This window comes from Carettochelys insculpta, chromosome 14, assembly GCF_033958435.1.
Source record: "Carettochelys insculpta isolate YL-2023 chromosome 14, ASM3395843v1, whole genome shotgun sequence".
Classification (NCBI taxonomy): Eukaryota; Metazoa; Chordata; order Testudines; family Carettochelyidae; genus Carettochelys; species Carettochelys insculpta.
This window is the reverse complement of record NC_134150.1, coordinates 26,460,933-26,475,170: the sequence shown is the minus strand read 5'-3', so window position 1 is coordinate 26,475,170 and position 14,238 is coordinate 26,460,933. Positions and strand designations below refer to the sequence as shown.

At 41.7% G+C, this 14,238-nt stretch overlaps 1 protein-coding gene across 14 annotated transcripts in view; it reads right to left on the bottom strand.

Annotated features, from left to right (window-relative positions):
- The window catches only part of CDH16 (cadherin 16), a 51,864-nt gene that overhangs the window by 19,677 nt on the left and 17,949 nt on the right, over nt 1-14,238 (bottom strand). For 11 of the 14 annotated variants that reach the window (XR_012647445.1, XR_012647446.1, XR_012647447.1 and 8 more), the window contains 4 exons: nt 13,355-13,431; nt 12,771-12,851; nt 10,671-10,859; nt 2,648-2,895 (listed from right to left, as the gene is read on the bottom strand). Coding sequence is in view for 10 of the 14 variants with exons in the window: in XM_075008552.1 (XP_074864653.1) it covers nt 2,648-2,895; nt 10,671-10,859; nt 12,771-12,851; nt 13,355-13,431 (595 nt within the window). In the remaining 4 variants the exon portion in view is untranslated. The remainder of the gene's footprint in view (nt 1-2,647; nt 2,896-10,670; nt 10,860-12,770; nt 12,852-13,354; nt 13,432-14,238) is intronic. The other 3 variants (XM_075008551.1, XM_075008555.1, XM_075008557.1) reach the window with 1 other exon arrangement.

Sequence of the window (14,238 nt, the reverse complement as noted above, 5' to 3'; positions counted from 1 at the left end):
TGGTAGAGAAAGGGGAGACAGAAAATGAATCTGAGGGGGACAAGATGGATGTTAGAAAGGCCAGAGGAAGAGGCTGCAATAGCCAAAATAGGAGAGGACAAGACAATGCTAGTGTTGCTCTATTCCAAAGGAATGCTACCAGGCAGCAATTTCTGGTTTTCCCAGGGAAAAATGTATTTCAAGTACTTGGTACAAAATGGAAATTCAGAATTTTGAAAGCCCCTGAAAATCTACTGGGTAGGATTTCCTTTGTGTTTATAATATTGAAATCTACTATACTGGAGTTATTCTGTTTTCAAAATGATCAGATTGAAACTGTGTCCTTATTTTAATACTGTTTGGGTACACATTTATAGGAACAAATAAGAGATAATTTGAACTGCAGACTGTGCTTTGAAGGAAATTACACACTGGCTCATTAATTCCTGCTTGCTTTCCGGCAGGGTGCCAGCACATCTATAATTTACCACCTCCATTTTAGCCAGAAACCCAGACACACGCCTCTAAAACATGCGAGGCTTTTTCATCCTCTCTTCCCCTTGACGGTCTTTTAAACAACTGTATTTTCCAGTTTAGGTTTTGAATTTTAAAAAAAAAAAAAAAAAAAGCTAACCTTCTATTTGGTCAAAGACACCAAAATTCAAGCTTCATGGGCTGTTGCAAATTAATTTTAGCATTTTGAATGTATTCGTCTACAAATGTATTGTTCTAGCTCCTGACCACAGTTTAAAGATAATGCATGCATGCTGTTACGGGAAATTCCTGTTTGTGCTGATTTGACAACCTCTGCAGCATTGTTAGGGACTCAAATGCCACATGTCCCAAAGAACAAAATTATCTCTCAGTTAACATTTGTTATATTTGGCCCGATCATTTATTTAGACAGTGAAGGAGATAAATGTGATTATATTTATTAAAAAATGCGTACTGCCTCACCTAAACAGGAGCTGGATTATGGCCTATCTGGGAAAATGTCAGTTGGAGTCTACATGTTTCAAGTCAGTTTCCTAGAGATCAGTCCTTTATGGGGTGGATTTACTTCACTGCTACTACAGGTTGAACCTCTCTAATCTGGAAGTCATCCAGCAACATCCATAATCTGGCATGATTTTAGTTTGCCGGATGGCTACTTAACACTGCTATGGACAAGTTTCCCATGATCCCATAAAGTTTGTTTACAGCCACAAGTCCTGGCTCTCAGTGTTCTGTGCTGTAATTTAGCTGTAATTTACCCCAAATATCTTCTAAGAGCCCAGTAAGTAGTGGAAGTGTTGGAAATGTGCTTGATATTGACCTCCTATGCTCTGGCAAATTCTCTTGTCTGACACCAGTCAGTTCCCAAGGATGTTGGAGAAAGAGGTTCAACTTGTAGCAGCAGAGGTATGGGTATAGCCCTCACAACCCATGAGTAATAGTTTCTACAGGGAATTCTGCTGGATTTCATGTATCTCAGCTGAAGGTTTATACCTCAAAGCATTTATGTTCATGGTGCAGGGGAACCACCTCCATTAGGAAGCTACTAATGCAAAGCCTGGTCTGTTGCCCATTCCACTTTGTAGCACTATGGGGATGACAACATTATAACGCAAGGAGATCCGTACAAAACTGAGTGAAGTACAGTGCTTTGTCTTCTGGCTCCTCACTGCCCAGACACATTCTTCCACCCATAGGTCCTATAACCAATGGAAGTAGTGTTTTAGACTCAACCTGCACCCCTTTGGCAAAAGTGTGCTTCTGCTAGGGCAAGGGTGGGTAATAATTTACTTGGTGGGGGGGCGTACTCCAAGAACTTGAAAAGTAGTCAAGGGCTCCTCCCCCACAGCAAAAATCTTTGAGCTTCTTGTTGACCTGTAACCATAAATGGGCCAATGGGATCTGAGATGCTTTTATAAGGGAGCAGGAGCAGCACACAAAACCTCACCCTCCATCTCAGCATCCAGAGCACAGTGCTACATGAAGAAGGAGCAGCTGGCTGCTCTATGCATGAGGTGACCTATGGGCCAGATCCAGCAGCTTGGCAAGTCAAACCTGGCCTCTGGGCCGTATCTTCCCCACCCCTCTTTTGGGGGAAATTCACAATGCCATCCCTGCCCACCTTCTATGGGGCTTTTCCAAGGGTATGCCTTGGCCCCATGTGTTGGAATGCTGCCAGAATGGGGAGTGTCCTTTTGGACTGAAGTAACATACTTCCTTCTAAAATGACAAGCATGCCATCATCTCATTATTTTTGGTCAACCAGTTTTCTCCAGGCTTCATCTCCTACAATTCCTTAGTGTGATAAACTCCTCAGTAAGACTATTCTAGTTCAAAATGGTGTCATTTCCGTGTTACAGATTCATCACTCAGGGTGATTTTTTTTTTTTTTTTTGTCCCATATTTCAAGGAACCAGGCCGGGGTGGCTGTCTCTATTGCTGTCTGCCTTTGTTCTCATTTGAAGAGCCCGAAATCATGTGTTCAGCTAAGGTAGTAGTTTTTGGTGTCTTGACATGTCCTTGTGCTAAATGCCACATCAAGGCACTAGAAACAACTATTTTAACTGAATGCACCATTTTGGAAATGAGAACATTTCAGAGTACATTTAAAAAAAACATAAGCTCAAAAGAATGCAGCATAGTACAACTGAATCAGATACGGGGAAAGTCTTACCTTAACGATGGTGTGTAAATGTCAGGATCTGTAGCCTGAACAGTCAGTAGCACTGTTCTCAACTCTACACTTTCTGGTATGGTGACTTCATACCTTCTCTGTGTAAGCACTGGTGCTTCATTTACATCCTTAACCAACACATGCACTGTAGCTGTAGAGCTGGCATCCTGCTCTTTCCCAACCACTTCTTCATCATTTCTTGCTGAGACAATCAAAATGTACTCCTGAACAGTCTCATAGTCGAGTTCCTATAATCACATTAATCGGTTGTCACTGTAAATAAGCTAGTCAGAGGTTCCTGATGAAAAACTGGGTTTTGTGACTGAATGAAGTCTTTCCCTAAAAACAGCTGCTTTTTTTTTTTTCTTTAAGTTGAACAGCTGAACACTCCAAAAGCCAAAATTTTTAAATTCAAACATGGGGCAAGAGTTCTAGTCTGCGTGCTTCATGTACCTATCCTCCTCTATGGGCTGAGTTCTCTCACCAGACTACATCTCCCATGATGCACCAACACTACAGACTCCCATGATGTACATCTGGCTGTGGCTCAGCAAGAAAGGAGACTGTGGTGCATCATAGGACGTGCAGGCCAGCCAGAAAGAAAGGGGTACAAAGCACACAAACTATAACTCCCATGAGGCACCATTTTGACTAGAAATTTAGTTTTAAATTTTTTGCCCAAAGTCAAAACTTTCCATGGGGACAATCTATTTTTCAATGAGCTGTTTTTGTAAATCACTATATTTAAAAGTAAGCCATTTCTGAATCCCTAGCAGAGATGCACTGCAACCAGCCACCTATATCTAAAACTTTGAATTTCACTGGGAGGGAATTTTGAATTGCTAGATCCAAATCTATGCCTAGATTTTTGTTCTAGATTGTATCCAAAACTCGACCAGATGTAATGTGAGTTGTCTGAGTTCAATTCCTTGGTATCAATAGATTTCCCCCCCACCCCCCGCCCGCCCAGTGACAGTGTCAAATAGTGAGACTTTGAGATTTCTACTACTTCAGATAAATTCAAACCCTGCCCTAAACTTAATCTCAGTAACAGCCCTTTTCTGACTCCCAGGGCTCACTTCTGTTTTCGAGTTTCTCAAATTAAGGTTTACACCTTCAGGCATTTATGCTGTATGACATACAATGAATTTTTCAAGTCCCTGCTATAAAAAGCACTACAGTAATTATTGTTGTGGTTTGGACCATTACTGTTAAATCTGCTGGCCTGTTTGTGAAAGGGTTTCCCATTATATTATTAGTGTTTGTGGTTTAACGGGTAAAGCTGCAGGTCAGCAAGCACAGTAGGAACTGCTCAGAGATATGCCCGTTATACATAATATTTCCCTAAGGCTTGCCGATGGAATCGCCTTTCTTCCTTATTTGGTCATGGCACAATATTCCATGAACAGTCTGTCTCTTCTGTGTGCATGGAAATCCGTCTGCTAAGAAAGTAACTTGTTCTGTAAGTATTTGTCTAGTAAACCAAACCTACGGAGATGTTGGCATACTGCCTCTGCCATAACGAGGGATATGAATTGTAACAGGCGTCTTTAAAAAGGCAAAATATAAAAATATAACTCTGGAATGAAAGAGGCAGCGAGCAAGTGTGGTGTGCTGGTTAAACACACTTAAGAATTCAGGAGGCACTTACTGGTTCTAGTCCCAGCTCTGCAGCTGAGTGACTCAGGGACATTGCTTAAGTCATTTCACATATTAGCCCCAGTTTATCCACAGAATTGCTGAAGCACATATGTACTTACTAATGACCTGATTCTTTGTCACTGGACTCAGTGGGACCTTTGCCACTGATTCCAGTGGGCATAACCTAGCCCTAAGGAGGAAATTGATAATGGATTTTGAAGTAAAATCCTCATACTATATACATTTAAATTAGTATGCACTGAGTGATGGGCAGACCACTCCTGCACTGGCACTGCGAGAGTTAACCCCGCTTTATGGGCTGAGAAAGCTATACCCCGAAGGCTTGCTGGGGGTGCTCCCTGGGAGGGCTGCTATAAAAGCAGTGATCCAGCTCAGTCAGGACCAATGGCTCCAGGGGAAGCATCGCAGACAGAGCCTCCTGCTGTGCAAATGCAGGTGTTAGGGTGGGAAGACCCTGCTGGCCCACAGGGCCTAGAACCAAGAGACACTGCATCATGGACAAATCCAGTGACCCCAGCAGCCTGCAAACACTGACCCCAGGACCAAAGGTAGGAAAGGTCCCAGAGGAGGGGGAGGAGTGGTACCTCCCACCTGGCTGACTCTGTGTGTTGCAATTGGATTCCAGGCTGAACCATTGGGAGAGGCAACCCCTCTGCCAGCAAGGCCCCAGGATAGGCTTAAAGGGGAAACTGCTGCTGTGACTGGTGACCACTAGGCTTCACTGCCCTGACTGCAGGGGTGATTGTTACTGACTCTGGCCGCTAGGCATTGCTGCCTGGACTGTAAGAGTGGCTGGCTGACTGCGGCCGAGAACTCACAGGATCCCAGAAGGGGAGGGAGTGGGACCACAGGACTCCCAAGCCGAGACACACTGCAAAATATTTCATTAAATTCTCCATATAAATTGTAATGGCTGTCTAAAGTTTTTGCATGCAAATACCAAATGCTACTGCCATGACTTAGCACCGGGCTACTTTTATCTTCCAAGTCCTTTTGTTTCTTTACAGGCAGTAGTGCAACTGGACAAACCGCAATACTTGGTTGATAAACACTATTCTCCCTAGATGGGACTAGGAAGCAGAGCCACTTGGTGCAAGGAGTTGGTGTTAGGATAGGTTTACACTGCAGCTTGAGTGGGCAGATCTGGCTAGTTTTGATTGAACTGGCATGCTAAGAATGCCAGTGCAGCCATAGCAGGGCATAGGCATCAGGATGGGCTAGGTGCTTGAGTACATACTTAGTTTCTTCTGCAGGGCCGCTAATCCATTCTGAGACCCTGGCTGTTATGACTTTATTGCAACTTTTTCAGCTCGCTAGCTTGATCAGAATTAGTGTAGGTGCATCAACCAAAACTGGAAAGTATACCTCCTGGTCCAATGCAGGCATTCTCTTGCAATCTCATCTTGATCTTTTCATGTCTGAATTTAGTTGAAACTCACTTCTAATGTTAAAAATCATAACGCACACCACAGAAAGCCCCTAAGGGAGTAGCAGCATGCGAGGAAGGGGAGGCCCCACAAACTAAACAGCCCTTGTAACAAGAACATCACTCTGGGATTGGCTACAACTCACTTTTGGTGCAGCACTTCTTCCTTTTTCCTACCGCTTACTTTGGTGATTTAAGTGTCTCTTTTGGAGAACCTCCCTGAAGGATAGATATGTGAGAAGGAAGGAGTTGGGTAGATCACTCTTCCTGTAGGTTTCACCATGGTTTTAGCATTATCTGGTTATAACAATTACACTTAACACGTGCATGTTCAATACACATAGTGCTTTTATGCTTTTTAACTCTTACTGCACCCTTCCAAGGTGAGTGAACTTGAAATTCCCATTTTAGGAATAAGAAGGCTGAACATAGGAGAAAGCAACAAGGCTACATAGCTACTAGAAGTCAGTGTCAGAGGATTAGAACATAGGTGTTCCTGGCCTTCTGCTTTGGTACAGAGATCTTAAAGGATTCTTCTGTGTAATTTCCATCTCCGCTATGAGTCAAATGCTATTCAGATCCATAGGATTTCAGTTACCACATTAATTCCTGTGATAGTCTAATCTGGAATTTGGTCTGATATTCTTGTTATCAAGATTAGAATTTACCCTTTAAATTTTGTAATTCAGGGACATGATCAAAGCCCATTGAAATTCTTCAGAGTCTTTCTAATGACTTCAATGAGTTCTGGATAAGAACCCATGTGGTTTATGCCTACAGAGCACTCTGAGCAGGATTAGGGTTTTGGGTTTCAGATTTTAGGATCTAACACTCTGTCAGTGTCCGAAGCCCACAAAGAAATTTGTTGTCAAGATCTCCATTTTTGGAATCACTCTTATTACCTCATTCCTGACTATTGTGTTCTCAAGCTCTCTTTGGTTATTGGGACTCACAGAAGAAATCCCTTCCCTCTCCCACTCCTGCTGTCCTAAACAAGGAGACCCTCACAGCAACTCAAGCATTCAGATAAAACAAGACTTCTGCTGCAGTCAGACAGCCAGAATTTGATGCTCTTGACAGTGAAACGCTGGCTTGAGCCAGGGATGGCACAAGGTTCTCCTTGTAGTTCAGCCCAAGCATCTCACACTTCACTTGTCACACTGCTGGTTCAATCCTGGATCTCTCCTGAGCTAGGACTCCCTGCTGGGATACTGGAGGTATATTTGGTATTATCAACAAAATATTCATCAGGTATTCAGCTGATATCACCCATCTCTAGTATTTATAACCCAGACACTGCAATTTGGACACAGAATTATTTGAATTTTTCCTATGTCACTTGTAACTGCTCACCATTGTGCTATACTAAGTCATATGCTAAACATGAAGATCCATACCACTGAGCTCCAAGTTCTTAAATATAATGTTTAACAGACCAGTAACTTTCTCCAGGGGCTTAGCTCTCCTTCTAAGTGACATGTGGCAAACGAAAGTAAGGCATTAGCTGACTTCACTGAGGGGATATTCTCTCTTGCACTGCTGTCTGTTGAAGAGTATTAGCACTTTCAGTGATGACACTGAAAAGCCAAGGCCAAGCTTTTACTCTTTCACTGACGTCAAAGGAAAGGTAAGACTGGTTTACTCAGAAATAAACCAATAAGGATGTACTGAATTATAAAATTACTAAAGGATAATCTGCTTTGTTTGTACCTTTTTGTTTACTAGTGACTCATGGTCCCAGGACAGAACCCATATTACACTTTAATGGCTTTGATCCATCTTGAAAGCTGAAGGAAAATGGATACATACATCCTAGGGATGGTGGCCAAATGAATAAATCTGATGGTTTTTATTTAACAAGTGTAATAACTTCATTATTTACTCACTCTGTAGTTGTTCACTTCTGTCTTTAATCAGACCAAAAATGCCAGATTAAAGTGAATAGAAAAACTGAAACTTAATTCTTGGGAATGTAGAGGTTTTTTTTTTAAAGAGAAACAAAATAATTTAACTCCAAAGTTTGATAAAGTTGTGTATTGCCCCTTTTCCACCTTCCTTTTGTTACTTTTTACAACAGTCTGCTGGGTCTCTACAAAAGAGCAGAGTGAAAGGAACATCTGTCAGAGGAATGAGGAGTGTGCTATAATTCTGCTCAGAATTTTGTCCGTCTCTCTTCTAATTTCCTATTGAGACATCCCTGGTAGGATGCTAGTTTAGACATCATACCAGTAGTCATTTGTGTTTGGTAAGCAGCATGTCATGTAGACCTTGAGCAAGGTTAGACAATACTATGCAAAAAACGTCAGTAGCTCTCTAGAGCACTAGCCTAGTGCTCCCACAGTTGATACCAGTGATATGTTAGCAGTGGGGTGTTTTAGCAAAGAATTCCTCCCAGAGGTGTTGACAAGGCAATTGGGAGCAGAGATCTCACTAACTCCTTTTTCGTACCACTGATGCCCTTAGCTCAGGGTCCATTGCCTTGGCGCTCTTTTGTGGCTCCTCAGAAGAATGAAGCATCAAGTTATGGGAAAAAGGAATACAAGAATTCATAGTGCTTCCTTTTTGAATATGGATCATAGGACATTAGGCATCGCATGCTTTTACACTACAAGGCAGATGGACAGTCGTTTCCAGGCGGCATGTATTTGGTGCTAAAAATATGCTTCCCGCCCGCCCAGTCTTAGGGTAAATAACGCATGTAGCTATCCTGAAGTAAAACCACGGTGAAGGCAAGCCAGATTAGTTTTACCACAAGATAATCTATAAGGCTAATGCCAGGAGAGGATATAGAGATGTACATTTCTGTAGTGACTGCAATATATCTAAGTGCACTACAAAACTTTCAGTGTGTGGTGGCAGGGTTCACACAGCCAATTAACGTGTAGCAAACTTCTGCAATATAACTTGCCGTAAAACTGAAGTGCCTTGTCTTCACTGTAGCTATACCTCAGGAAAACTCACATGCATTACATACCACACGGTTAAAAATACACCTTTTTTCAGCAATGAAGACATAATCTAGGCATGATAATCTGGCACCTTTCACAAACATTATATATGCTTAAATTTTCAGAACAAAAGCCTTTATGGTTTTAATGTTTGGAGATAGAGCTGAGTTGCTTCTAAAGTCTCAGTAACCTCTACCCTCATTCATCTATAAATGAGACATGTGAGACTACCATGTATGATCAGATTCTACCCAATGTGTAAGAACTTGAATGTAATTTAGAGCTGGTCAGATTCATCCATGTTCAGACAATTCAGTACTAATGGCATTTACTTTACCTTATGGGCCGTGTCTACACTGGCAAAATCTTCGAAATAACCATGCTAATGGCCATTTTGAAGATAACTAATGAGGCACTGAATTGAATATTCAGTGCCTCATTAGCATGCTTCCTGCCACTTTTGAATGCCCACGGCATGGCACAGCTACACAGGGGTCCTTTTCGAAAGGACCACACACATTTCGAAATCCCCTTATTCCCTGGGATTTTGAAATGTGTGGGGCTTCCCCCGTGTAGCCACACTGCAGGTGTTCGAAAGAGACATTTTTGAAGCGCCGCAGCAGGAAGCGTGCTAATGCTAATGAGGTGCTGAATATTCAATTCAGCGCCTCATTAGTAATCTTCAAAATGGCTATTAGCATGGCTATTTCAAAGATTTTTGCCAATGTAGACATAACCCTGGTGTCAAAAGACAGAGAACTCCACCATAAGTAAACTGTCATAATGAGAGAAGATGCCAAATATTGACTAAATAATAAAATAATAAATTAAAGTGCGTGATTTTAGAAATGCCATTGCTTTTCCAGTCAGTTGAGAGACTAACTTCCAAATACTTTTTAGGAGAGACCATCTCATGACACACAACAGGACCCAAATGGTCAGGTTGTTTTTCTTTTCTACCTGGGTTTGTCGACAGGGAGAGCTAGTACATGCAAGCCATGTGTAAATCTATATTACACAAGTTTGCTACACACTAATTGGCTGTGTGAACCCTGATACCACACACTAAAAGTTCTGTAGTGTAGTTCTGTAGTGTACCCCGGTTTTGATATACTGCAGTCACAACAGAAATTTTAGTGTCTAACAAGATTTGTATGGCCAGCTAGCGGTATGGCAAGCTACTACTCTGCAGCTTTCTTCTTCTTGGCAGTCACTTGATATCTACAACATATCTACAATCAACTTATCAGTCCATCCTCAGAGTGAGCTCAGCAGGAGAAATTCTCCTGTCGACCTCCCTTACTCTTCAGTGAGAATGAGGAGTATAAGTGTTGACTGTAAAGCCCTGGTTGTTCAAGTTGGCACAGCCCCCCCACTAGGCATGCTAAACCAAACCCCAGAAGATTGATCCTGAATGGGTCAATCTTCTGGTAAGTGTAGACGTCCCCTTAGGCTACATCTACACTAGAAGCATCTAGCGACAGAAGTTACTGTTGAAAGAGCTGTTTCAGCAAAACTTCTGTTGACAGATTGCTTCTACGCACAAAAGCAGATCGATCTTTTGACCTGCTCTGTCAACAAAAGGGTCCCCCGGGCCCCCTACATGGCTTTTTCTGTCAACAGTTTCTCTTGATAAAATGCATTTTGTGTGCAGGTGCTGTGTGGGTTTTGTCTGTAAAACTCTCTTGGGTAGACAAGCCCTCACTCTTTACACTCTCACTCACTTATGAACAGGCAACCTACATCCAGTTACGTTGCCTCAAATTCTGGCCAATTAAGTGTAAGAGAATCTGTATTAGTGCAATTGCCTGTCTGGAGGAAAGGAATATAGCAGGAATAGGAGGTGGTGAATAGGAGTATCTTAAAATAGTGGAGCAGCCAACTGATCTGAGCCAACGTAAACTTAGAGGGCACATTGCTATAGTTCTGATGCATAAAAAATCCTGCAGATTTCAATGACGCTGTTCCAGACTAAAGCACATAGTACCTTGTCAAGCCAGATGGTGGCTGTACCATTTTGTGGATTGCTTAAAATTTTGAAAGTTTCATCTTCATTTCCTGATTCCACAGAAAACTGTGTGAACTTGAACTTCATCTCTTTGTCCTCATCTGTTGCTGTGATAGTTGTTATTAATGTACCTACTTCCATATCCTCAGGAAGACTGAATGGCCCATACTGCATTTAAAAAGATGAGAAAGAATCAGAATTTCTCTAATTGTGCTAAACCTTTACACCTTTCATCAGGTTACTTTTAGGTGCAGCAGAAGAAAGAGTTGATATGAGTCATGATTGCTTCAGTGGTTATAATTATAGACTGTCCAATAATTCACAAAACAAAAAAAGCAGTCCTGTAGCACATTAAAGACTAACAAAATAATTTATTATTTGATGAGCTTCCGTGGAGCAGACCCACTTCTTCAGATCTGGAAATTCTGAGGAAAATAAACTGGCATGATGAAAATATGACAGAGAAAGAGGAACTCTATTGCCTTATGAACTGTACACATATGTAAAGGAAATTTTATCCATGGCCCAGCGATCTTACATATGAACATACCAAGTAGTTGTAAAGAAAATGGAAGGCATGAAGGAAGAAGAAGGAAGTTACAGCAATACAAATATGTTTTCATACACAAGCAGTGTGCACAATTTGTAGGTAGCCAGGTTTTATATGAATGGTAGATAAACATGGTAGTATCTGACGACCACACAAATGCTCTATTTTTCATTTTTATTGTGAAAGGTCTTTGATTTTCTAGCACCATGTACCTAAATTTGTCTATTCAGTGATGAGCTTTTGTGGGACAGACCCGATTCATCAGATCAATCTCCTTTCCAATACAGACTGACATTTATAAGTACAGAGGATCAAAAAGCAATAAAAACTGACACGGGGATGAGGGGTGGGGGGTCGTTAATTGTCCTGCCTGAGATGATGTCAGTCTGTATTCGAATGAGATTGATCTGAAGAAGAGTGTCTGTCCCAGGAAAGCTCATCACCCAATAAATCATTTTGATAGTCTTTAAAGTGCTACATCTTGTATGTTTTTTGTTTTGTTGGAGTACAGACTAACATGGCTACCTCTCTGTTACTAAATTCATTTGTAAATACATTTGTTATTGTAACCTTAAAAATAGTAAATTAACATTAAGGGAAGGATTTTCCGTCACCATTTGATTAATTCTGCTCCCACAGAAGTCAATGAAAGTCTTATCATGAACTTAAGTGGGAGCAGAGTTAGGCCAACACAGAGCATGTTTGAAAATCCTGCCCTTAACCTTCACTGTATCTCTCTACATATGGAAGCGATTAAGCTGCAGGGATAGATGTATTATATTCTGTGCCCCAGGGTGCATGCTGTAAGATGTCAGCACTCCTTCCACAGCTGGCTATCAGAACAAAGTTTCCAACTCTGGTGTGTTAATCTTTAAATTCTGTCCCCACTGAGATCAAACATGGCACCTTCTATAATAAGTGACAACATCTGAACAGGGCTGATAATGATCGAGAGCACTTGGAATCACTTCTGTGTTTTGTGCTGTTTATTTTACCCTTAGGCAACCCAGGGAAACCCTGAAATTACAAGCCAAATTGGGTGTCATTCTTTCTGAAGTAGTGCCCAGTTCATCAGGACCCTTTGTGTGAAGTAAGTAAGGAGCTTCTGCTTTCATAAAATAATGTCACAATCAGTAAGTGGGAAGTTGTCAGAGCTGATACAAAGCTCTGACCTGCCGGTAAAAGTTTCATGAGTCACTTCTCAGTGTTGTACCAGTTCTTTGCATGTCTTATACACCCAATTCAGTGTTGTTAATGCTCATCATTTTGTTGAGTCCTGTGATGTATGGTGGTATGTTCACTGTTCCTAGCCCAGCTCCTAGGGTCAGGTTATAATGTGATAAGCTCAGCTTTTACTTAAAAAATTCAAAGAGGTTTTATAGCCCCTGTGTATGAGCTTTTAAAACTGTGACCTGAGTGTTTATCTCCTACAAGTTCAAAAATTAGGGGAAAAGGAGCAGATATATAATTTTTTTTCTAAATCTTGTGTTTTGTTAAGATAACCTCATGATTTGCAGGGCCAAACTCACGGTTTTGAATATCTGCTGCTTGCAGTACTGTGATTCACTGTGGAAGGGGGCACCTCTGCTGCTCCCTGCTCTCCTAAGGGGCTGAAGGAGGATAACATTATCTCTAATTGGAAAATACAGACATCTACATACCAACCATCTATGCCCCTTCATATATATGTGCAGGAGCCCACACATACAGATATGAAGCTAACAAAACTACATCCTGCTAGTCAAAACTGTATCCATGTTTGTTTGAATGCAACAATTAAAAACATGCATAAATAGAAGCGTCCATGCAAGAACATAGCCATTCAAAAACACAAGCATGCATGGGTGCCTCCGCCCACCTTTGCATGGATATTGGCTTACGTTCCTTCATTTAAAAAATCATCCCCCTATATTTTTATCCCTCTTGCTTGGATTGTTGAACGTATTGTACTCTGGATTCCCTTCATCTGTAGAACTCAGAGAATAGGTCATGTGTCTTTACCCTGCAGCAATAGTCATTACTTTGTGGATGTCTTTTTAAGACCATACTGTATTGTCCCAGCCACTGATCTAGACAAATTGTAAATTGCTTGCATGCTGTGTGAAAGGATTACCTTTGTCTGTGAGAACACAGGAGGGCTGTCAGTTACATCCACAACGTCAATCAAGACAGTACAAGTGCTACTGAGACCTGGAAACAAACACAGGATTTTTCAGATTTCTTAACCAAAGTAAAGAGGCAGAAGCAGCTATTCTGCAGAGAAAGGGTGTGTGGAGACCCTGATGCAGAATCAGGAATATTGTGCTTTAGAGAGGAGATTATCATCTGTGTTCAGGGCCTGATCTGAATCTGAAGACTAGAGAAGCCAGCAGAGCAAAGTCTGAAAGATGTCCTATGGATGTAAATGGGATTTGAATTTGCAGTTCCTTAATCTCAAAATTGTGTGTATTTAGTATATGTTCACACAAATACAAACATGTACGGCCCACACAGCCACTTAATAAAGAATCTTTCCCTCCCTCATATGCTGTGCCCCAGCCATTCCCGTATGAAATGCTGCCTGCCACGCAGTTGTGTTATATGCCTTCAGAGCATGTGATCGCTCACAAGAGCTCAGGGATTTTTTTTTTTTTTTTTTTCCCCTCCAGGGGCTGTAATGTGTTTAACACCATAATGTGCATATGGGAGGCAGTACGATACGTGGATTTGTAGATGAGACTGAGACTACATTCTCAGGTAGTTTTAAATCAACAAAGCTCCATTCACTGTACTGGGGTTACACTAATTTATAGTAGGGGACACTCTGGCTCTTGAATCCTAGGCCTGGCTCTGCCACGTTGTACAGAGTTCTTTCCCAGAAGGCAGGAGACTAATTTCACTGGATAGAGACTGAAATTCCCCATCCAGCCTGAGTGAGGTAAAGCACAGCACAGAACTCTGCTGGGACAGAGCAAGGCAGCAACCAAAGTGGACTCTGAGAGGCACAGCCTGACCTGT